General features: G+C 39.7%; 1 protein-coding gene across 1 annotated transcript in view; it reads right to left on the reverse strand.

The window, feature by feature from the left end:
• Positions 1-25,386, reverse strand: part of LOC308392631 (matrix metalloproteinase-17-like) — a 98,616-nt gene continuing 73,230 nt past the window's right edge. Inside the window, exons 5-10 of the mRNA XM_080875745.1 lie at positions 17,264-17,440; positions 15,557-15,659; positions 13,821-13,903; positions 13,008-13,160; positions 12,417-12,674; positions 1-1,970 (exon numbers count right to left, since the gene is read on the reverse strand). Of these exons, the coding sequence (XP_080731871.1) occupies positions 1,645-1,970; positions 12,417-12,674; positions 13,008-13,160; positions 13,821-13,903; positions 15,557-15,659; positions 17,264-17,440 (1,100 nt within the window). The 3' untranslated portion in view covers positions 1-1,644. The remainder of the gene's footprint in view (positions 1,971-12,416; positions 12,675-13,007; positions 13,161-13,820; positions 13,904-15,556; positions 15,660-17,263; positions 17,441-25,386) is intronic.

Consider the following 25,386-nt stretch of genomic DNA (forward strand, 5'->3'; position numbering starts at 1 on the left):
TTTATTTTCCTATAAAAATATTTTACAATAGAAAACACAGCTTAAAATATACACAGTCCACTTAGTGATGCAACAGCTGCAGAACCCTTCAACTCAAATATATCAGTCTATAGGTAAATATATCTTTACAGCAAGAATAAATTCAGCGGGGCTACAGGGAACTGTCAGTCACCAAAAAAACCACTCTTTGAACTCTATGAGCTGATCAAAGTAATGTAAAAGATACTGAATTATAAACTGATTTCAATAGTAGATACAACTAAACTGAGTGGAAGGAATGCTTATAACCCAGAGGTGAAAATGAGCAGCTGTTCCTCACTTAGTCCGATGATTCAGGCATGGAAACTGGTCCGTCCACCTACTCATCCATGCATCCGTCTACCTCTCACAGCAGGAGTAGGAGCATTCAAACATTAATGCTCGTTGCAAGCACACGAGAGCACAGGATGTTCGTATGTGTGCACGCAGTGGGGTTTATTAAAAGGTCGGTTCCACAAATAAAAAAAAAATCATGTTTACCTCTGGTGCTATGCTGCCTTGCAGGTAGTTTTGGTTTTATCTCTCCAGTTTGAGTAAAATAGAGATGAATGGAAAGCAGCAGTGCTTGTGAACACGCAGAAAAATGACTTACTTGCAAATTCAACAGTAGTGTATCTTTTCAGAAAGTGTTCCTTTTATTCTGAATAATTTACAGGTCTTGTTGCAAACTGGAACTAATTTTTAACACCAGAAAATCACTGTGAGTTCTGTAGGTGGTCAGAGCAACACCACCATTATTATTTTGGCATAGAAAATGTATTGTGGTACTAAAATCTGTGTGTGTGATGTTTGTTTTTGTCTCTCTGTGTATGGACAGACTGCTGCATTGTCCCCAATTTCCCATTGGGGACAATAAAGTTAGCAAAATCAATCCATGTACATAGCTGGTTATAATCTGAGTTTGAATATAAAAAGAAAACATGGTTTAGGTTATTTAAAACAAATTTTGGGCTGATAATGGATCAGTGCTCCTTTTTATAATGGGTGTATTCCTTTGCACTTGCCTTCAAGTCAAAATAAACTTAGTATGTTTGTCATGTGATGATTTGCTGCTGTAAACTTAAAAACCATTTCTATTCACTTACAATTTTTCCTTTGCAGAGATTTGGCCGTTAATCATTTGCTGAAGCTGTTTTCACACATGCACTGTGGCCCTGAACTGAGCACAAGCATTTTACATGGATCAGACAATAAACAGTCTGTACCCAGCCAGCTCACTAAAACAAAGTCCATGCGATGTCTGATTAGGTGCATGTGAGAATAGTACATGTAACTGACCAGTGGATTACAGTTAGTTGGCTTTATGTGTCCTGCTCCCTTTCCAAAAGCAGAGTACCTGAAGTATCTGTTTGCTGCATGAAGAAAAATTATGACAATGCACCGGATGAATCTCCTCACTTCTTCTCTTGTGCATGTATGAAAACAGCTTGTAAAGCACTGAAAGCTGGGTGATGCCCATAAGAATGACTGCTTGATGGCAGTGCCCCTTGAAAGTCATGATAAATAAATAACAGCAAATTTAGAGCAAAAAGATACTAAATTATATAAGAAGAATATTTTCCAGTTGTTGGTTTGTTCACTGGCCCTCTGTCCCATGCTTTAGCATCATAGCAGTTCAAAGCGGAGAGCCAGCGAGAGCGTCCAGAGAGGCGGCAGCAGCCAAACGAGGGACGGGGATGGGCGGACGCCTAAAGGCGAGGCGGTGTCAGAGGTGCAGGAGCACACCTCGTATCCGTTCTCTGCGTGGTCTGGGTGGCGGTGCACGTTGACTCTCGTCTCTGTGCTTTTGGGCTGTGTGTCCGGAGAGTCCGACTGCATCTCTGTGCACAACAGCCAGTCCGTTGCGATGAGGCGGGGGTATCCTGCCTCCACCTCCATGTCGCTGCCTGGCACTCGCCAGTACTCCTTCCCCTTAAAGAAATAGGACGAGCCTTCGGAGACACAGATTAGAAGGTGGGGATTAGTGTGTGTGTGCATGAACTACAGATAAAAGAATACAATACTAGACTTTATACTAATGGCAGTTCAGAATTGTCTTTGCTCTTCGCTCAAAGCTCAATAAGCAGAGAACACATTAAACACCAAGGGCTATAATTTGTACCCAGCGTGCTAAGTGTTTATGTTTAGCATTTTCACTTATTACCTTGCCCCACAGTACATCTGTTTGATAAACCAGAATGTGTGTGAACCAGGTGTCTACATCCATCATGGAAAATTATATCATTTAATTTAATATAACAGCTGCGTTTTCCACCAGTGTGCCTTGGAGAGGAAACTCCGCTGCAGTTTACAAACTTGCATGGACCGTAGCACAAAAACTATAAACCTGTCTCAGAAAAAATGACATTTATATACAAACTAAATGACCACAGCAAAAAACTGTGGAAAGAAATGCAAATTTGCTTGATTTTAACAAAAATATCCATGTGATATGAAAGACGGCATGCTTATTTATGCAAGTTGTCTCCTGGAAACTCTGGTGGTCATACTCCAGCCATCGCTCCGATTACCTTTGTCAGCACTGAAGTAACTGGTGAAACAGGTAATTTTTTAAATGTACTTTCATTTCAAATTTTATTTAAGAGTCATGAATCAAACCAGTAAAAATGGGACTCATTAAAATATACATGGAAAGTATATAAGGCAAAAACAGAGTTTGTATAATTCTAATGAAAGTCAAATATTGAAAATTTATATTTGGCATGACCACTTTTACTCTTCAACACACCCTGAAATATCTTAGGCAGCTTCATTCAGAGCTCTTCTCTGGATGCTGACTGCCTTTTCTTTCTTTCAAGATGATCCTATATAGCTACAATAAGAGATCTGGGGGTGTGGGGAGGCCAATCCATGACTGACAGTGTGTGTTTTTCTATCCAGGTATGCTTTTACTGTTGTAGCAGTATGCTTGGGATCATTTTCATGCTGAAAAATGAAGCTGTCAATGTGCCAATCAGATTCTCTCTACATGGTATTGCATGGTGGATCAAAATCTGATGGTACTTTTCTGGATTCATAACTCCAACACATTTGATCATCACTGTTGTACCTTTCTGTCCTCCTTCTGTAGATAATCATTAAGATTTGAACCAGTAATTACAAATTTGGATTCATCATTCCAAACGACCTGTTGCCACTGATTTCCAGCGCACTTTTTGCATAATTTGTCACACCTCAGTTTTTTCCTGCCTTCATTAAGAATGGCTTCTTTACAGCCAACCTTCCAATCTTCTATTTTTGATGAGGCTTTAGCAAACAGTACATGGATCAACAGAGGGGTCAGATGAATCACTCAGGTCCTCAGTCAGGTCTTTGATGGATTTACTGTTTCTTGGAGACTTTCGTTTACTGTTCATCTGCAGTAAAAACTCTGAAAGAGCTTCAGAAATCCTGGAGAACTGCTGCTCAAGATCACTATAAAAAAATTACAAGAATGCCTGGTTCCTTGCACGCAAACTATGTACTATACTTTCATATTAGATATTAACATGTGATCCTTTTGAAGAAATAATTAAGTAAAACTGACATGCACTGGGTATGTAGTATAAAGTGGATTTTGTATTTGCCTTTGCTGTTCAGACCATAGCAATGCCTTATGGGTGCTCTTGACATAATAATTGAACTGTCAGTTGATTGCTACTGATATACCCACCACTGTGCTTGTCTATTCACTACAAGGCACTTAAGTTAATTAGAGTCACCAGAATACCAAATGGGCATTGGCACTGTGCTTCTGATGTAAATGCCACTTTGCTGAGTGCCATTATGACAAATATTTTCAGGGTTTATCAGATGTGGTATTATGAATGATAATAACATACAAAGTTTGTGGGCAATATTTTCCTCGCACGTTCTTTTTTCTTGCTCTATTTCTGATGCGGCTATAGTGAATGCACTCATTGAAATTGTGTTCATTTGAGACAAAAAAAATTGAATTACAGAATTAAATGAAAAACTTAACACCTCCGAATGAATGCATTAATATGTGCTTAACGTTTGTAGTTTACAAACTCATAATAAGCTTCCTGATCTCCCACAGACTGAATTCGTTATCGTGAAGGCGCCCACCTCCTCCAAGGCTGTTCACCTGATTCCTATGAATTTTTTTTATTAACCAGTGACTATGACAAACAAGCAGAGGGAAGTAAACATGTGATAATGGTGTGGCTCATTAATAAGTAAGTGGCAAGAGATAAACAAGTGAAGGAGTTTGAGCAAAGTGAAAAATGTTTTCCCATTGTTAATGGCCTTGGAGCTCGCCAAGTGCAGAAGAGCTCCAAGAGCTATAGCTTCATAACTCCGGAGTGAATAGTGTTTGTCTGTGAATGCTTATTCAGACGTATATATACCTAAACCGCATCTTATTCTATCACAGTGTGTGAGGAAGTGTTGGAGGAAGTGGGGAAATGAGAAGAAAGACAATAACAACAAAAGATAAGGACTTATTAAGGCATATAGGACCTGTAGCCATAATAGAAAATGCTTGATATTGTCTTCAGAACTGCTTTAATTATTTGTGGCATAAAGAGAAAGTGCCAGAAACATTCTTCAGAGATTTGGGTCCATATTGACATGATAGCATCACACAGTTGCTGCAGATTTTTCAGCTGCATATTCATAATGTAATCTCTCGTTCCTTCACATCCCAAAGGTGCTCTACTGGATTGAGATCTGATAGCTGTGGAGGCCATTTTACTTCAGAGAACTCATTGTCATAATTGAGAAATCAATTTGAGATGATTTGAGCTTTGTGACATGGTGTGTTATCACCTCAGGGAACAGGTACGCTGTGCTCACAAAGGGATGGGCATGGTCAGCAACAATACTCAGGTAGGCTGTGCCATTCAAACGATGCTCAGTTGGTCCTAAAGGGTTTAAAGTGTGCCAAGACCATATCCCTCACAGGATTACATCACCAGGAGCAGCCTAAAAAAGGCAGGAATTTATCCATATTTTCATCTTGTCGATAACAAATCCAAACTAAAATTCACCAGTCAAGCTTCTTTCAATTTCCTAATGTCCAATTTTGGTAAGCCTGTCTTGGCCGACACGAGTGTGGTGTCGTGCTGCTGTAGTCCATCTGCTTCAAGGTTCGACGCATTTTCTGCATAACTTGGTTGTATTACTGTTGCTCCTGTTTTTATGCGTATACTCATTTTGAACGTCAGCAGCTCGTGTTGAACATGTACTGTGTTGTTGCCATGTGATTTGTTCATTAGATATTTGTGTTAATAAGCAGCTGAATAGGTGTACCTAAAAAAGTAGCCAGTGAGTGTATATCTGAAGTAATGTACTGCCTGCATTGCTGTCACTTACTGTATGTTTTTGGTTATTGCACTAATGTTCATATCCATGCATTGTCCTTAAAAATGCATGCCAAACAGCTTTCATGTCAAACACAATTTCTGAAGTGAAATAAAAGGATGAGTGTCTGTACTCCCAGGACGCGTCGCCTCCATTTTCTACATTTTCTCAGGTCGAAACCTAGATGGAAAAATGTGGCAAGACCCACAGCTTTTACAAGAAATCCTCATTCTTATAATAGTGCTGCTCCTGAAATAAATGCTTTTGCTTTGTAGTTTGTGTTTGTGTTGGGTAATGAGAACAATTAAAATGCCTAAAAAGTGCAACGCAAGTTGATGTGGCAGCTGTGCTGGTCTAGCAGTTTTCCTCTAAGTGGGTGAAGGCTCACAGCACCTAGTAATCCTTTTCCTGTGCATAATCATGAGGATGTATTCACACTTAGCTGCAGCATAGTACAATAAAGAGCCCAAGATGCACTATCGTGCATGGAAACACACCTATGGAGTTTAATTCTTCTGAGTACTCCCAATCTTTACCCTACCTACACAGCCAAATTACAATCCTAAAGCAGCTCTCTGTTTGCAAAAAGCGTAGGCCACAGGGTCTTCACCTTTCAAACATGTCCTCACTTTCTAACTTTAAGTATCATTTTGATCTTCACAAAGAGAATATAGTACACATTCTACTTTCTCCTCTGTCACAGTTATTGGAAGATCAAACTTGTACAGTAGGGCTTAATGTCACTTTGTCTTTTTCAACTTGTTCTTTCTTTCCCTCAGAGATCAAGCGTCCTACAGCTGTCAGAATCTGGAGAATACACTTCATGTCACTGAGTTCTGGCTAATAATACAGCTTCTTTGACTGAAGATGAGTCATGAGCTGTGCAGAACAAATAAAGTTCATGAAGACAGTGAACCCTTTAAGTTTCATCCACCGTTATAGGTTATATAAGCTTGTGACTCTATGCAGACTCGTAGTAATTTTCACCTATATAAAGGGTGTAAACTAATTAGGTGATTTATATGATATGTTATGCCAGTAACTTATCTTGAAGGACATCTTCTGAAATATGTGAATCAAAGGATGACGCTGTTATACTTTTGTAATTAAATCGTGTAAAAAGATGAAAACCCACAACACATTCCTCAAGCTTCCCAGTGAGTCTCTCGCCCCCAAGGCCATTAATGCTCACTAGGCATGTAATTTCTTTTATTAATCAATTAAAAATACTTTAACTTCCTTTGTGCTGCTTAGCAAATCTTTTCTGAAACAGGAATAAATAGTAATATTTATTCACAACCATTTTTTGCTGTGTATTAAAACACACTAATCGGCACTTGTGTACCTTCATAGTGTCGGTGAGGTTGATTAAAGATGGACTGCCCTGCCAAAGTTCATGATAACGATAGTGCACGTAATGGTGTGGCTCTCAATTAAAAACAATTAAAACAGCTCCATGGACCAAAGGAATGAAGCATGTCAGAGTGTCTTCACAGTTAACACCTTTAGCTACTATTGTTTCATTAGTTTTGGCCTTTTCATTAACAACAACAACAACAAAATAAATAAATAATGCATGTCTGACATTATGCAATGAACTGGCAAAACTGAACACAAATATAATTGGTCTCATTGGTCTCATATTTACCCTAATGACTGCTCTTGAGTAAATGCTGCTTTTAGTCACTGCAATTCTTGGCTGTGTAATAATCCACACTTATCAGCATTTATGTACCATGATAGTTTTGGTGAGGCTGAAAAAATAAAGACTGCCCTGCCAAAGTTCATACTCATATTCCCCTGATTGGCAAATGGTTAGTTACTTGGTGAAACTGCTTGTTAAGAGGTAGATGGGGTTCCATCAAAAGGCTCACAGACAGCATGCAACACACCGACTTGTCCCTAAACACTTGCCGACTGTCTGTGAAGCCTGAAAGTTGAAAAGCGCACAACAAAGCAGAAACAGATCATTCGATAGTGACCACATAACAAGGCTTTTGATGAGCTGTTCAACAACAGCTGGGGAAAAGACAATTTTACTTATCCAGTGGTCTCTAGGCCTGTGCGACTAAGGCCTTAACTCAAGTTGATATTTTGACTCTACTAATTTGACAGTACTGCAGATATAGTGTTAGCTGGTTTCTGAGAACTTGAGTCTAAGATCAAATCCATAAAAGGCAAGACTATTCCTGAGTGCTGTACTGATGTCAGCAGCTATGATTGTTTTTAGAATTACAGAAGTATTTATAGACTTTATGTCCTCTTTCCCTCCATTTTTCAACCATTTTCTATGGTTTTACTGTCATTACCTGTTTTTTTAAAATTCGTATCACGTGAATGAATCTATATTTCTAACAACTTTAATATCTTTGTCCTGAAGTCTTATATTCTCTATTACTTACACATTCTTCGAGTATTTCTAAATAATTTTTATGGCAAGATGTCACCACGTGTCCTCTTTCCTCTTTGGTGTCGTATCACTCTCTTTCCCTTTGTCTGTTTCAATCTCTATTTCCTGTCTATTCACACTGAGATGGTGAAACAAACCGAGAACAGGCTTTGATGTGGCTTCAATTCCCAGGTCCCATGGTTTGTATATGTGCATTTAGGCAAATGGGTTTCCAACTTGACTGCTTTTATCTCAAAACGATAAAAACAACAACAACAACAACAACAACAACAACAACAACAACAACAACAACAAAAAACCCCTCCAAAACAATCTTCATCCAAGCAAGTGCTTTAGCACCATTTAAGAATTATGAAAATTGATCAAGGCACACTACTGCGACTATAAAAGCAAAAACCAAAATGGATTTAAATTTGGCAATTTTTGCAAAGATAGTTGGATCTTCTCCCCTGTGTCAGCCTTTCAACTTGAGTTTCAATTTTAGTAAAAGGAAATCAGAGAGAGCCAAATCTGCCAAGTAGGGTGGGTGGCAACCTGTAGATGCTTCACAAGGAGACAGCATCGAAGAGTATGGTCTGTTTTAGGTTCATAACCACCCCGTAAACTCTATCTAGACTAACCTGTTTACACGTGTGAACACCTTTCATTCACAAGTGTTCTTTCATGTAAACTGCACTTGCATGGGGTGGTGTAACAGGGAGCAGAAGGTTTGTTTCTTGTTGAAAATTCTGCAGAGGAAGAACAAGTACCCTTATGTGTACACACACACACACACACACACACACACACACACACACACACACACACACACACACACACACACACACACACACACACAATATACAAACATGTGGGTAAACTCATCAAAGAGCTCAGAGACCTCCGAGTCTACAAGCTTGGAAGACAGAACACAGACCACTGACAGGGAAAAGAGCTTTGCTGTATTTACATGCGCTGCAGGGTTGGTTAGAGACATCCTGGCTTCCACTGAGCATTCTCAAATTTTAAAAATAAGTGTCTGCTTTTTTGATGGATTTTCAAAATCCAAAAACACTCTCAAGCACCATCCAGAGCCTAATACACTGACAGAAAAGAACTGCTGCTTTTGTTTGAACACATGGTGTTCAGGCGATTTTACAACTCTTAACCAAGATGCAGGAGTGATGTGTTGTGACCTTGAGTCAGCTGGTACAGTGGAGCTATACAAAGTGATTACACTGGGCAAGCTCCAAGGTTTGACACTGCGAATATGAAGCAGTGTTGGCAGACAAGACCATGTGTGCAACGTCAATAACAGATAAAGGTTAAAAAAACAAACAAACTCCCAACCCTCTATTGACACATGAAAAAAATTAAACAAATTAATAAACAAATGCAAATGTTCTTCTAATCTGTATCCTACAGCCACACCAAAACAATCATGGATGCATCCAAGGAATGCCAAATATAAATAAACTAAAATCAAATAGGAGCAAATGGTGGAACAAAATGCATTGCGTGAATAATGAAAACTCTTAAAGGACACGTATTAGGCTTTTGATTTGTCTCGGAATCTGAACACTGAATCCCCAGAACATGCTTAAATTTTTAAATCCATGGAACATGCTTCACTTATTCTGAAAGATCCATGACAGAAATAATAGATCACAAATTGCACCGCAGGTTACAGGAGTCAGCTGGACAAAAAACAGCCTGGATGTTACAACATGACTGGCTGTGAGTACTCCAGAGGGCAGTCTTACATTATTCATGTAAGAATGAAGCATACATTTTAAGACTGAAGAATAAGCAAAACAAAAGGTTTTGGTAAAATAACCATATTCTGCCAAACGACACTTAAATTCAACGACAGTGTTGGCAGATGGCTGCCCCTCCCTGACTCTGGTTCTGCTCGAGGTTCTTTCCTGTTAAAAGGGAATTCTTTCTTCCCACTGTCACCAAGTGTTTGGCGTATTCTCTTTATTATTGTAGGGTCATTGTCAAACAATACTAAGTGTTCTGTCGTGGGATGGAACCATCTAAATAAAATGTAACTGAAATTGAATAGAATTGGTAATGCACACTTGCAGGTAGTTATTTATGTAAAATATAAAGATAATGAGGAATTTGAAGCTGATGAGGTGAGCTTGGAAACATTATTTGGGAAGGGTAAATTAAAAAAGTCACAGCAATTTGTCTACATTTGACTTAAAATGATAAATGTTAACATTTATAATGCAAAAGAAGAAGGTAAGACAGGACCAAAATCACAAGGATACTCTCTCTGTGAACTACAAAGCTGTACATTTGATTTTATAGCAATCTATAATATCTCTACAGTATTTTTTAAAAATTAAACAATGTGGTTTTTGCCTTCAGACAGTTCTTTGGGGTACAAATCCAACATGGGGCTAGAAACATACCTCAGAGATTTAGGTCCATATTGACATGATAGCATCACACAGCTGCTCCAGATTTTTTCAGCGCCATGATGCAAAATTCCCATTCCACCACATCCCAAAGGTGTCCTATTAATGGCTACGGAGGCCATTTGAGTAAAGTGAACTCAATGTCAAATTCAAGAAACCAGTCTGACATAATTTAAGCTTTATGACATTGCATGTTATTCTGCTGGAATCAGCTATAAAACAAATACCTACACTGCGTGTAAAGGGTATATGCTCAGTTGATATTAAGTGTCCCTAAGTGTGACAAGACATAAAAAAAAAAACATTACACCACTACCAGTCTGAATCATTGCTACAAAGCTGGATGGCTCCATGCTTTCATGTTGTTTGCACCAAATCCTGACCCTGCCATCTGACAGATCAGGATTTACTGAGGCTCATGACACTTTTTTTTGTTACATAGTTGTATTGAAGGCAATGCTAACGTGTTAAGAGTTTGCTTTTTGCATATGTTAAAGAAAAGTAAAGGGCTCCTAATAGAGGGAATCAACTAGGAACCACAACATTGCGTAAAAAAATCCCACGACGAACTATTCAGTGACATTTCAAGACATACTTCTGAATGGAAGTGGTGGAGTGACTGGCTCAGTGAATGACACTGCCATCCTTATGCCAATAGCAAGGCCTAAAATTTCATCCAAGACTTGAAGCTGCATTCCTAACTTGCCTAATTGTTCTGTTGTCTCATATTCTTCTCAAACTTTATTCCGGTCTAAGGACTTCCCCTGAGAACGGTGTTGCATAGTCTTGCCTTAGGCTTAGAAAATAGCACAGCAGACTACTGGTTTGATGCTGTGGTGGAGTGTTACGACTCTATTTTTCTCAGAGAAATGTAATCATTTTTCACTGAAAGAAACTGACAGGCAATTCATCATTTATATGTTGAATCTAATCAATCAGAGTGTCTTTATAATCAATCAATCAATCAATTTTTAATCAAGACAGAAGCGGTCAAAAATATGTCACTGGCTTTACTCTGAGGACATTCTGACTCTGGGTGATTGATTAAGGTTGTCAGGGTCCTGGGACTGGGCGACCCAGGATCCCTGAGCAGTCATGTATTATATTATTATTATTATTATTGCTGTGTATTTTGGTGTTGCTCCCCCTTCCCTGTGCTTGTGTATATGTGTGTGTGTGTGGGTGGCTGAGCACTTGTTTATAGGCGGCGTCAGGCCTGGAGGGTGTGGCCCTGCAAGGGGACTGGCCACACCCGAAGCCACACACCTGCTGCTGATCAGGCCTCGTCGGGGGAGCTACTTAAGAGAGTCTTGGAGCTCCCACCGACGCGGGATCATTTGCTTGAGACTCCACGTTAGTCGTCCCATTGAATTGAGTTAATGTGTGTAAGTGTATGCCCGCGGTTATTTGTGTCCTGACGGCTGCGTCTATTGTTTCCCGCAGGAGGAGCGTGGAAGGCACGAAGAGCAGCGAGCACCGGGGGGTGCTGACACGGGAGCGGAGAGCACAGAGACACGAACTATTCACGCAGAGACACGGCACGGGAGTCTGGGAGAACACGGGGATTTATTGTTGTTTTTGTTCCACTCTGTAAATAAACACACTGCTTGAACTTTGAGCTCCGCGCCTGGGTCCTCCTTCCCCACCTCCCCACGGTCTGCCAGCCATACCGTGACAAAGGTGTAGTTTTGATCATTTTTTTTGAGGATGATGTAAACAATTTGCTTTGCAGATTTATTATCAAACATATGGTTATTTCCTTAAAGGAAATAAACTCTTTAGTGTTTTTCTTAAATTTCAAATTATCATCACTCACTGTAAAGCACTGCAGAAAGAAATTTTAGGTTCTGCGTCTTCTACCTCTAGCTCTGTCTTAGAGCACACAACACTTCAGTGTCTAAAACAAAGTGCTCAGCTGACTTTGTTTTAGTTGAAACTCTTGGATAAGGACAAGATGTCCATGTCAAATTTCACAGTAAAGTAAATGGTTAACCAACTGGTATGCATACTGTGCTATGCAATTCTAATCAAAGTCACATCATTATTCTGTACATGCAATCCGCTATCTATCAAGGACATGCACTCACATGCACCCACACATACAACAGTGCATCCATCAGGGAAGGTCTGGGGTTCAGTATCTTGCCCAAGGACACAACTGTGCCAGTGTCAACTTTGCCTCTCTTTTTCATCATTTTATGCACATAAGATGGGCGGGCAAAACTGTGTAAAAAAAAAAAAAAAAGATTACTTACCATCAGACCACCTCATGGCATCATCAAGTTGTGATGGCAGCCCTTTCCAGAGGTTGCTGTCCTTAGGGTAGCCCAGGTCCATTCGTCTCAGGTGGTCATCGTATCGCCAATAGCGGTTGTCCTTAAAGAAGTAGGTTTTGTCGTTGTGTAGCCAAACAAAGGCAGCGTCCACACCCTCCAACGGTAGGCCAAAGTCACTGATGGGACGAGGGTAACCTTCCTCCACAATATTGTCTTTAAATACCCAGTATTTTAAACCTAAAGAAAGTTAAACATAACGAGTTAAAACCTACTTACCAATATGATGTTTTATAAAGAAAAGACATCTGAGAGGATACATTTGAAAAGAAAATAATGAAAGGAAATAATTAAATTAAAAAAAAACCAAAACGCACACATATGTTTTTTTGTGTAGTTTTTTTGTGTAGTCTTAACCACAGTGGTAGCTCAAAAGTTGTAGCTTGTTTATGTCCTTCTTTTCAATACTTTAAATGTCATTGCCTAACTCCTCTCCTACTCACATAGACTTACAAAATACACAATTTCCTTAAAAATCCCACCTGCTCTCTTCCAATGTTTTTGATACTGTACCTTTAAAAAATACAATTTTGTGGTCCCCAGGCCTCTCGTACACTGCGTCCACACTATCCAGATTGGTTGGGAGGCCCCGCCAGAAGCGATGGATCTGAGCAGGACGCAGAGACACCAGGTGCTTCTCTCTTGTTAGTCGCCAGAAGTATTTCCCTATGAAGAACAGGTTCAAAATAAGAGGAACAACACTATTACTTCTGCTCTAAATGTCCTTCCAGACTTAATCATGTAAAGTGTACAAGAAACACAACAAGCAATGACCTACAAGTGACAAGGAGCAGCCCTAGTTTGAAAGGTTTGATATTTGTGGCAGGAAGACATAATACAATTATTAAAGGCTGCTAAGAGCTACAGATAAATCTAAATATTCTATTAATTATCTACAAACGTTCCATGTCCTTGATTTTAAAGTGTGACAACAAAAACAAATTATATTAAAAAGTTCTATAAAAACATCGTTAAAATTCAGTAGACTTTACTAACACTGCTACTGCAGAAGGTATGCAAGTCTGTTTCTTGTTTCCGTTGTCAGTGGGAGGCTAGGGGTCATTCCTCCAGAGGGCAAGCATGAAAGGGTGATGTAATTTTTATACTGAAGTCTCTCAGCAGGGCTCAACTGGCTCAGTCGGGTATCTACAACTACCACCTCGCTCTCATTCTCTTTCCCTTTCTCACTTCTTTCATTTGACTCTTTCTCCACTGCTGCTCTTTTGGCTAATTTCTCGTTTCTTTTCTTTTTTGTTTTGGGTTATTTTCCCTCCCCTCATAGCTCTGCAGCTTTGCATATCTCTTTCACTGTTTGTGCTGTTGTACCTTTGAAAAAGAAGGCCTCTCCTCGTATCTGGGCCACTGCATCAAAGTGACTGGTGCATCTGTCTGGGGTATCTCGTGCCAGCCTGAGAGAGATGGGAAGAAAGTAAGAAGGGAAAAACAGCGTAAAATGAGCGATAACAAGGATCTGCTGGATTCTAAACTGGACATTTATAAAGCTTTAGACCTCTAGCCACCACAGAAAATGTTGTATCTCGGTTCTAATGACTCACCTCTCATTTGCAAAAATTTCCTCAGTTGTGAAAAGTGAAAAAATTATTTGACCGATTATATTGCGTAGCTTTTTACTGACATGCGTCGACCCCTTCTGAGAAATTTTGCACAAGCTGTTCCTGATATCCTCTCAGGTGCCTGTGCGTGAATCACTGAAACCATGCTAAAAGAAGTGAGGTAGCTATCAGGCTGACATGGTGAAATCCCTCGGTGTGTTTATCCCCAAGGTTTTTAAGTGATTTAAATCACTGACGTGGCCTGCATGCCAATGATGAAGCCATTAGCACCACAGGGCTGAGAGTGAGAGCCTGCCAGGCCTTATATTACCAACAAAGGTCTCTATTCAGAACTCTATTAGCGCTACACCACAGTGCAGTGGTCAGTATTGGTGCCCTTGTTGGGCCCAATCTAGCTTTTTCCACACATCATGACCTGACCAAGGCAGCAGGAAACAATTAATGAAGCTAGTGGACGTCTGAAACTGGCGAGCAAACGCTGCTAAATGTTCATCTGTGGTGTTTTAGCATTACCTCACTGTGTGTAGTTGTATTTGTACCTCCACCCATCTGAAACTAACTAAACTCTTTAGACCTTCAGACTAAAGTTTCTTCAGGTTTGCTTTGTTTTTGGGGGCTACCCCAGGCTAGGGTTGAGTGGTTAGGTTGTGTGTGTGATGTGTGCGAGAGAGTGTATGTACTCTCAAAATGTATAAATGGACAAAATGCAGTCTAATTAAGCTTGATAACCTAAAGAAACTACAGGTTGATAGCTGCCCAACTGTCTTCTGAGAATTGCTTAATTTGATGGGCAAGGTCCCATGCTCACTCTTGGCTAATTTGCTTTTTGGTACCTTACAAGTTCTATCAAGTCTCCCCCTCCCCGCAAGAAAATTCTTTTTTACAATGAATGTAAGCCTGCATAGATTCATTACACTACGTCTCAGTGGAAGTAACAAAAACCTGATACAATTATAAAACAATCACAATGCAATTATGTACAAGGAATCATCCCAAAAACTGAAATCTCTTTGTAATGTGATTCAATCCAGTGAAATAAAACAAATGAATACCACCTGCATGAGGCCTGTGGATGTAAATTCATTTATTGTCATGACTTTAATAACACCATTTTTCCACAACTACTGTATATAAATAGACAGAATGCACATTGAGAAGATGGTTTATTTGCTTCTGCTGAGGCTTGATTTCACTTCAATCAAAAAGCATTTCAATAAGTTGTGTCCTGAGATGAACTGTGCTTTGAGTTTTATTGACACAGACCCTCTGGCCATCATGCCTGCTTTACTAAATTTATGAAATTAAGATGAAATGAATACTGAAATTGGCTTTCCTTCTTCCAAACAATGCAGCTAATTTAGGTAAAAGAGACCTTAAAACAACTACTAAGGAATTAAGTGATTTTTATGGACTGCATTATTATTAGAGTGCCAGATCTATTTCTGTTGCATTTAAAAGATAACAGATACCTTTTATACTTCTACTTACATGACCGTGGACCTGTTTTCAGGAAGATCTAGCAGGACAGGAGGCTCGGCTGTCTGAGACGAACTGCCTGGTTGATTTGTGTGGGACACTGAGTCTCTAACACCTGGGAAAACAAGACAAACATATGTAATAACAATAAATCCCTTATACTATTTTTGATAATTTATTTAGTTTCTTTTGTTCTCCATTTGTGTCTTACATTTCATATGACACATTTTCAGTCCCATTGCCACAGGATCATAATGGCTTAATGCCATGGTGACCATATTTTGATTTCCAAAAAAGAGGACACTTGCACCAGTCATGAAGAACTTTAATAAAACTGTTTACTTAAAGAAAACTTTAACGTATTTAAACTATGCCTTCTCTGTGCAGTTAATGAATGGTGAAATAAAAAATGTCATATAGGCTTTTACAAGTCAGCAAGTGCAAAAAAAGAGGACGGTTGGTCACCCTATTAATGCCAATAATTTGGCATTAACATCAGCACAAAAATTGTGCACCGGGAACTTCGTGGCATGGGTTTCCAAGCACTTCCTGTGCAAGTGTGTGCAGGGATAGACAATTAGATAACTAGATAGAAACAAAAGAAGATTCATCACTCAAAGTGAATTAAAACTGCCCTGAGGGCAACCTATGTGGTCTCATACTATTCTAGAGGACAGTTTAAAATTGTAAGATGTAGAAAAAGAATAGAGCCCTTGAGTTCAGTTTGCACTACTGAACTCTATGCCATCAGCTTGATGGTTGCAGCTCTTACTGCAGTACAGAATGTGGATCACAATGGATTTTTTCTTCTTGTTCCAGGTACTCATAGGTAGAACACAGTCTGAACAAAACGGGTTAGCTTTGATTTTAATGACAGAAAAAAGTTGCCAAATCATTCAACAATGGAGGAGTCAAAAGTATGTATGACTAAAATAAATATGTGAGGTTACAGTGCTATCAGTGCGGACAGAAAGATATTTGTAGGACTGGTCATTGGTTGGTTAGGAATAACCACGGGGGTTGTGATCACCAACATTTTTTTGGATCCAAAGTCATCTCAAAATGAGGTAGTTTGATCATTTCCACGTATCACAATATTCCCCTTCAGCAGGATTCAGCAATTCAAATCACACGCCACCATTATTTATCCCCGCACTTGATTGTGTTTTTCTAAAAGTCATCATTTTCTTTCTTTCTTGTCTCACTGTCACTTCCTGGATCAGGGAAAGGTTTGATGAAGTCACATGGCATAATGAGGTCCAATTAACTCCATCCATGTTTTCATTAAATCAATAACCTTGCTCTGCAGAGCTCATAAATTGGTGCCCCCTGCATGAGATGAGGCTGCTGTATCTTCAGTCTCCTGAGCTGTCACAGCCACTAGTTTACTGCGAGACAAACATAATTACAGCCAAGGATCATGACTCACGGCCAGCAGAGAAGGATTCTATGAAGGGTCGGAGACTTCACAGCATTGATCATGTTTGACACTGCTTGTTACTAATGATGATTCATCAGGTAAGCAGATAATTTTGTGAGTATTTACTGCAGCACATATTTCATATTAATGATGGGAAAAAGGAATCAAAGTAATTTACTTTTCTGGCTCATCTCCCTGACACACACACACACACACACACACACACACACACACACACACACACACACACACACACACACACACACACACACACACACACACAGGCGCCTTTTACATACCATAAAGCTGCCAAACTCTGACTTTGTCTTCATAGGGTAGATCATATTTTAGAGGGTCTCCAACAGGGCCCTGGTAGTACGGTCTCATGATGGACTCCATTGCAGAGGTGTGGACCAGACCGATGGCATGACCAAACTCATGGACTGCGACTGCAAACAGATCCATGCCGTGAGAGTCTGAAAGAGACAGAAAGGAGATTACACAAAAAATGAAAGTAAGCGCACTGTTAAAAGCCTCGTTTAGTGAAACATAAAGAAGAAAAAGCAAACCTCTTTAGAAATGCACTCTAAAGGTCAAAGGTCACTATACACAACACAAGTAATGCTCTGTAAAATTGCTACTATTATGACTATAGTCCCTGTATTTCGTGCATGGTTATAGCCATTATTTAAATAATATACAAACCACATTTTTCTATATGTAAGAACTCGCTTTATCGTGCTCAAACTATTAGTTAATTTTTGTAACAGTTGACTAAAATAATAATAGACCACTCCCATTTGTTTTTCAAGTACATTTGTGGAAGGATTTACTGCTGCTTTGCATTTGATTTTATGACGAGATAATCAATTAATGTGTAATGTCACAGCTTGCAGATTGCTATAAAGAAGTTGTTCTAGGTCTTCAGCTGCAGACACTGATCATGTGTAAATGGATAATCTGCTTCTTCCTCCATGGCCAACAGACTGTTTTGATTGGTCACACATGTTCAATTAGCATTAGCATTCAGTGACAGAGAAGGTGGCATGAAAGACTTTTTGGTAAATTGCTTTGGAGAGATCCACAGCGATGGTCGCCAATGTGACCTTTCTGCTATGGGTCTGCACCCTTAATTGACCCTTTTCTTTTTTTTTTGTCCAACTTGTGGTGCAAATTGAGAGGCATGACAGACAGCTCAGGAAGCTCTGAGTGTTGCAGGTGTGTGGTATAGTGAGATAACTATGGTAATACTGCCTGAGTCCCTGGGCCGCCAATCAAAATCTTAGTGCGGAAAGACACCTGAAGAGGCTGCAGGCTATTAAAGCACCTTCCCTCCATCTTCAGCTAAAACATAAAAAGAAAAATCCTCCCAAACCCCTTGTCTGACTCTGTGAAGCAAGACAGAACCTGGGGCTTAGAGATTTAGATTTCCAAAAATATGAAGAGGTACCGTGTCAAACCAAGCTAGCTCAGAGTTCCTTGGTGGCTATGTGCGCAAGTCTGCATTCAGTAAACCATAGGTCGGCCACGGCCTGGGACACGCACTCGTGCTTACAGTATTCACCTGGGGTGGTCAGGAGGCAAATGCCAACTCTAATCTACAGAAGCACATGTTGCAGGTGAACAATAGGAAGGAAAGAAAGGGAGAGAGAGTGAGGGAGAAAGGGAGAACAGGGACTCAGAGCACAGTATGTACCATGTCATCGCATTTAAGGTCCACGTGAAGCAGACATAATAGACATAATGACTGAGGACAAAGTCAGGGAGGCAAGGATTGTGTGAATGCACCAAATTATTTTAGAAAAGCAGAGACTGAGACACATAGAGAGAGAGAGAGAGAGAGAGAGAGAGAGAGAGAGAGAGAGAGAGAGAGAGAGAGAGAGAGAGAGAGAGAGAGAGAGAGTATTCAGTATGGCTCTTCAGACTGTTACATTCTTAGGGATTCAATCTTTGTTCTTCCAGATTCACCACTGACCCATTAAGCAGCTTTTTTATCAGTCCAAATGCTTTCATGGCATGGAGCTGAGAATAGAAATTAATAGCTTCATTTGGTAGACCTTTCAACCCTCTCCTGACTGTCAGTTCTCCAGTCCACAAAGATGAGGATCACAGGACTCTGTTGCTTTGATCTTGGTCAAGAAGATCCATAAAAAACATCACAGCTCCTTAGTGGATGCCCTAAAGTCAGCCTATGTCAATAGCATGAATATCTATAATCAGTACTTCCTGCTGTCTTTGCAACTAGTCACAAATCCCTCACTCAAGATTTAGTAATTAAGCTAATTTTACTCTTTTAATGACCAAAAATAGCTTGTAATAACTCAATCATTGTCACTCATAGCATAAATACAACTATTTGTAACTGGACTATATGAATGCACATAGGAGACGTGTTTGCCACAAAACAGTATGCAGTTTTAGGGTTAGCATAAAATACTCAGTGCTATTCTAGCTGGGTTTACTTTGATACGATCCTCTTCCCATCTTTTGCTAATTTAAACACGGTAAAGCTTATGCATAAGTTTAGTAATGAAAACGTGTAATCACTCACTTGCCTGCTTTCCTGGTTGTTCGACTGCTAGTCTGTTCTTTACACCACTTCCACTTTCCCACACTGTCAAAGTCAATACCGACATCATTACTCTAGCCCAATCATCCTCTTGCCCGCCTTCAGCGAGCCAATCAGCCTCCAACAAGTGTGCTTTAAATCTCAGTGCTCTTCTGTCACTATGAAAAGAATAATCTTAGAGATTCATTAATTTCTGTATCACAATAAATGTTATCTTTAAATACAGTTGACAATGTTTCCCCTTAACTTATCCATTTTATTAAGTGTCAGGTCAGTCTTTAGAGTTCAAACTGATTAGTTACATCTGGAAGTTGGGTAAATACCCTGAAACAACTTATTTTTGGAAAAGAACTAACTCATGTGTTAGCTACCTGTAACTAGTTGTTAACATCAACACAACTATCTAATCAGCACACACACAACAGCTCGATGCATGTCGACATGCAGACACAGTCGAGATGACTTGCTGAAGTTCAAAGTGAACAAGGTGATTTAGGGAAGAAAGGCAATTTAAGTGACTTTGACTGTGGCATGGTTATTGGTGCCAGACAGGCTGGTCTGAATAGTTCAGAAAGTGCTGATCTACTGGGATTTTTCCACAGAGCCATTGTAAGGTTCACAAAAAAGAGAAAATATCCAGTGCATTGCAGCTCTCCAGATGAAAATGCCTCGTTGATGCCAGAGGTGACAGGACAATGGCCAGGTTGCTTTGAGCTGAAAGGCAACTCAAATAACAACTCATTACAACCAAAGAAGGACAAAGAGCATCTCTGAATGCATGACATGCTGAACCTTGCAGCAGATGGGCTACAGCAGAGGAAGACCACTGGGTGCCACTCCTGTTAGCTAAGAACTGGAAACTGAGGTTACATTTCTCACAGGCTTTAAAATTTTTTTAAAAACTGTTGTAATTATTGCTGTCACATTCAGATGGTAGGATCAGAATTTGGTGTAGACAAAGTAAAAGCGTGGCACACTTTGGGCCAATAGAAGCAGTTGAGCGTTATTAAATGCTACAGCCTGCCTGAGTACTGTTGCTGACCATGTTCATCCCTTTATGACCACAGTGTATCCATTTCCCTGTGGGTGATAAAGCACCATGTCACAAAGCTGTTTTGTTGAAAATGAAAATGACTTTGCTGGAGCAAAATGCCCTCCACAGCTACCAGATCTCAATCCAATAGAGCATGTTAGAGATGTGAAGGAGAGATTTGCATGATGGATGTGCAGCTGACAAATCTGCAGCAACTTTGTGATGATATCATGTCAATATACACCAAAATCTCTGAGAAATGTTTCAATCTTGTTGAATCTGTGCCATGAAGAAAAGGGGCCCAAGCTGCTTCTACAAAGTGTACCTAACAAAGTAGCATATCTGTATATGCCCCTCCCCCCCTCAACGCTTCCGTCATTTCCATGTTTTGCCTCGTGTTCTGTCAGTATGTTTTATTTAAAATAATAATTTCCCCCAGGGATCAATAAAGTATTCTGATTCTGATTCTGATTTCCCATCATTAAATTTCTAATATTGTGCTCCTAGGAAGTACAATCCTCTCTGAGGTTACTGACTTAATCACTAAAAAGGTTTTGCGAGGATGCACTTCATGCTCAGGACTTCCACACTGTCTGTAATGGTATTAGCTCACAGCCAAAATTCAGTCCACCCAGGCAAAATGCTACGCTTTCCCTTGTTTGGGCCACACCAGAAGAAAAAAATATCTCTCTAGCAGAGGTCAGAACGTTCTTCCAAATATCTGCTGCTCCTCAAGCTGACATCCATCACTGTAATCACACAGTGACATCACATTTAGCACAGAACACTGTAATCCCTTAATGACCTCCAATACGATCGGTGAGCCCCGAAAGCCCCGTCCACTGCTCCAGTTATTCAAACCGAGTTGTTAGTAACCAGACAAACTGAACACTCAGATAAGAGACACAACCACACGCAGAATGAAACGCTTTCTCGTGTGTTTTCCTTCTTTATATTGGTATGTTTTCTATGACACATTGAATTCTGATACAAATACATATATGAAGTGAAGCGGCTGCTTTAGAGAAGATTTTTAGTTATATTTTGTTGACTCTAAAGGAAAAAATAAATAGTGCAATACAATACTCCAGTGGACAAAGTTTATAATTGCTGAACTCTTTCACACCATCCCACTGTTACGTGTACCTGTTCTAACGTTATCGTTTGTTTATTGTCTGTGGAATTTGATCCTGTTTGTATTTCCCGGCACTGAATTGTTCCGCAGCATTGTTTGGTGGGTTTTTTCCATTTTCTTTTCAGTATTTTACTTCAGTAACATGTTATTGTTAACATACATCAGTCTGGAAATGTGGTTTGAAAACCAGGGCACAGATAAGGCACGCTGTAATGTAAAGAGCAGGTTTAAAGAAAAAAAAACCTTTAAATTGCAGTTTCAAATAATGCTCTATGAATGTAATAGCACAATGTAGCCGAGAGAGACTAGAGTTTGATATTTTCAATGATTCTTTCATGTTTTCTGTTCTCTTGGAGCTTGTAAAGTATACACTTCCCCTCCTCTCTGCTGCCAACAAAACAATAGGAGGACGGGTAAAATAAAGTGTAACGATCATTGGAAAAGACACAACAAAAATAGGGTAACATGCCCAATATGCCAACCATTCCTCATACAGAAACATAAACAGTACACAGAATGTGTGCATGTATTCCCAACACACAAACACACACACACAGAAAAAAAAATTGAATGTCATGAAAAATTCACCTGCCTAATGATGCTTTTGTTTTAGTCAGGGTAATCAGTTTGTAGAAGCAGATTGCTGGCTGAGTGATAATTAATACAAGCAATCTGCTGCCTGTCAAAGCAAAAACAGCACTTCCAGACCTCCGCTTATTTGATCTCACCGAGATTCCACCTCTCACGACTCCTAATGGATGCCAGAACCATCCATCTACACAGCAGGGGTGAACTGGCCTGTTAAATGTGGTGCTTAATTTCCACTATTCAGCAGCATCATACACATTAGGAATTGGCCTTAGCAGACCCAGATTTAGGGTCCCGCTGAGAACAATGCACCGGGAGATGGGGGAAAGGAATTAGCAAAGGCAATTACTCAGATACGGATTTGTCTGATAATGTTCATTTTTCTGAAGACAATTACATAGCTCCACAATCTGCTGAAGCGCCAACACTCATTTTTTACCTTGTGGGCTGACCTAACACGCTTAGATCTTCCCAAGGGATTATCACGCCTCTGAAAAAGTTGCTAAGAGCAACAATTTATGATTCTGATAGCTTTGCCTGTTGTCTTACAAGCAGACGGATATGTAGTTCAGCAGTGATACCGGCATCAGCTAAGCAATGCCTTGGAGACAAGCTAGGCAAGCTGATGACGCTAGAGCGGGATGCAAGATAGCAGCAAGGGGGAGACTGGCAGAGTGTGACGTGAAGAAATTAAGAGCTTTTTAATTAACTTTTTTCCCTGAGCCTCACAACACCAGCCTGGCCGCTTCAATGTGTTAGAGAAGGCAATTTTAACAGCTAAACAAAACATTAAAATCTGGACGTGAGCTGAACTGTGCACCCAGCACCACAGAAGAAAAGAGAATTCATCGACTCTGACTTTCTTTGGGGAGCTGATTAGAGACATTCAGGAAGAGTTTCCTCTTTAGATGCTTAAAAAAAGTAGTTTGTTGCTTTACAGATGAAAAATCTTAATGCACTAGATGCAAAGTTTGCTCTTGAGGAAATTCATCACAGTGCAGGAAAAAGGCCATTTTCTGTACACAATAATCCTCTCTGAATTATTTATTACAGGCAAAAATCAACGGCATTCCCAACATTAGCACGTAAAATATATTGTAATGCATATTATATATATATATATATATATATATATATATATATATATATTTTTTTTTTTACTGTTAACACCATTATGCTTTTTAACCAAATGGATAGTTTTTTGGAGGCAGGTTATGAGTGAATTTGAGTCATAAAGGTGAGGCCCCACTGCTGACCTCTCCTCCTGTTAACCAAACCTACATCTACGCAGCTGCTGATGCCTCTGCCATCATTCCACACACACATTCAAACACACGCTCAAGCCACACTACCAGCATCGTCTGCTTGCCTTGCCATTGCAACAGCCTGGTGGGAGGTCTAATTGGAGCAGATTGAGCTGCTGTCCTGCAACATATGGTTCGCAGCCCTGACAGCAGAAAACAAAGGAGGGACATCCACAGAGGTCCTGGCCCCATCACAGACTCACCAGCTGGGTTAGACAGCCTCACACACCAATCAAATCACCATTTAAAGCCTCCAGGCTGAGGTCAAAATGCATCCCGAGGGTGCTGAATCTTTTTGTTCTTCTTCTTTCTTGTGGACGACAGTTATGAGAATGAAAATATGTTAACCCAGCATTATGGGTGAAATAAAAAAAACACTCCAGTATCTAAGTTCAGATTTATGATGTATACGATTCAGTTCGTGCTTTTATGCAAGTCTTGCCAATGAATACAGCTTAATAAATTTCATATGGAAGCACAGTTATAACCCTCGTTCTCCAAACAACTTTTACTCAGACTTCCAAAACATCACAATTTTAGCCTTTAGCATCAGTCGCAAGTGATCTGGGAAGAGTCATTATTCCCTAGCAACTGGTATTTGCCAGGGCGATGCCAACTGCTTTCTAGGCCTGTGTGGCCAGGGCCTTATTTCTTAATTCACAACTACCGCAGTTAGTATGGGTTTGTGGACCACACAATGTAATGTACTGTAATGTAATTCAGTGCAATTTTTTAAACAGTTTAAAATTTCCATTGTGAATGCTCAACAAAAAAAAAAAAGAGCACTTTTGGACGAATGAGTATCTGAAGTTAGATACAATTTATCCACCATTATATAACAAGTCATCTGACAGGGGAAGGTACACACTGCTAATGTGATCCTAAATGCGTGGACCAATTTTTGTGCTTAAATCAACAACTGCTTTCAGCTCCCTAATGGGTTCAGGGGTGCACATTTCATTATTTTTGACACTTATTATTCAGTCTAGAAGTTCACTCTCAGTATAAATGATGTCTAAACACACACTGAATTTTTGGACTCTCAACAATCTGCCATGACATTTGGAGCTTCAGTACAGTTTCTTATTTGGTTTAATAATATACCAAACATAGGAGTATGTTTGCATTGTGTATCTTTGATGTTTAATGGAAAACCTGAACACAATGTAAATGAGCAAGAGGTTATTTATGGAACAATTACAAACAATACTATCTAAATTAGTCAAGCACTTTTTATTAGTGCTATTGATTATAAGTACAAAGTGATTATTTTTGTGCTTGCAGACTGCTTGTTCCCAGGCAACAGCCCATAGGAGCTACCCGCATAGTGAAGCATCTTCACATAAAGTATTGGTTTGTCATGTGCATATAGTATAACTAACATTTTCTGTACAGTGCATTTCACAAGATAATGTATACATAACCCCGAGAAGCACACTGATCGCATCATTATCTCTATGCGGCAAAATCGCTCCTATTGTGAGGGCAGGTGCTTCATAAATTCTGTTTGCTTACACTATTTTGCTTCCAGCCTTGGAAGAGGTTTTCATGTCAAAGTTTGTCATGAATTCATCTTTCATCCAGCAGATACTCTATTTGGGAATGCTGAGGGTAAGGTGATAAAAAGTTAGAATAGGTAGAGGCTGCCAAGTTGTGTGATTCTGTTTCTCCTGGAAGGGAAAAGGCTTCACTTGGAATTAGAGGAGGAATAATAGCATCCTCACACATCAAAAAACTTTTGGCACTCTATCTATTGGCCTCAGGGACGTTTTAGCAGATGGTGGTATACACAG

This window comes from Rhamphochromis sp. 'chilingali' (genome assembly GCF_963969265.1).
Source record: "Rhamphochromis sp. 'chilingali' genome assembly, chromosome: 2".
Classification (NCBI taxonomy): Eukaryota; Metazoa; Chordata; class Actinopteri; order Cichliformes; family Cichlidae; genus Rhamphochromis; species Rhamphochromis sp. 'chilingali'.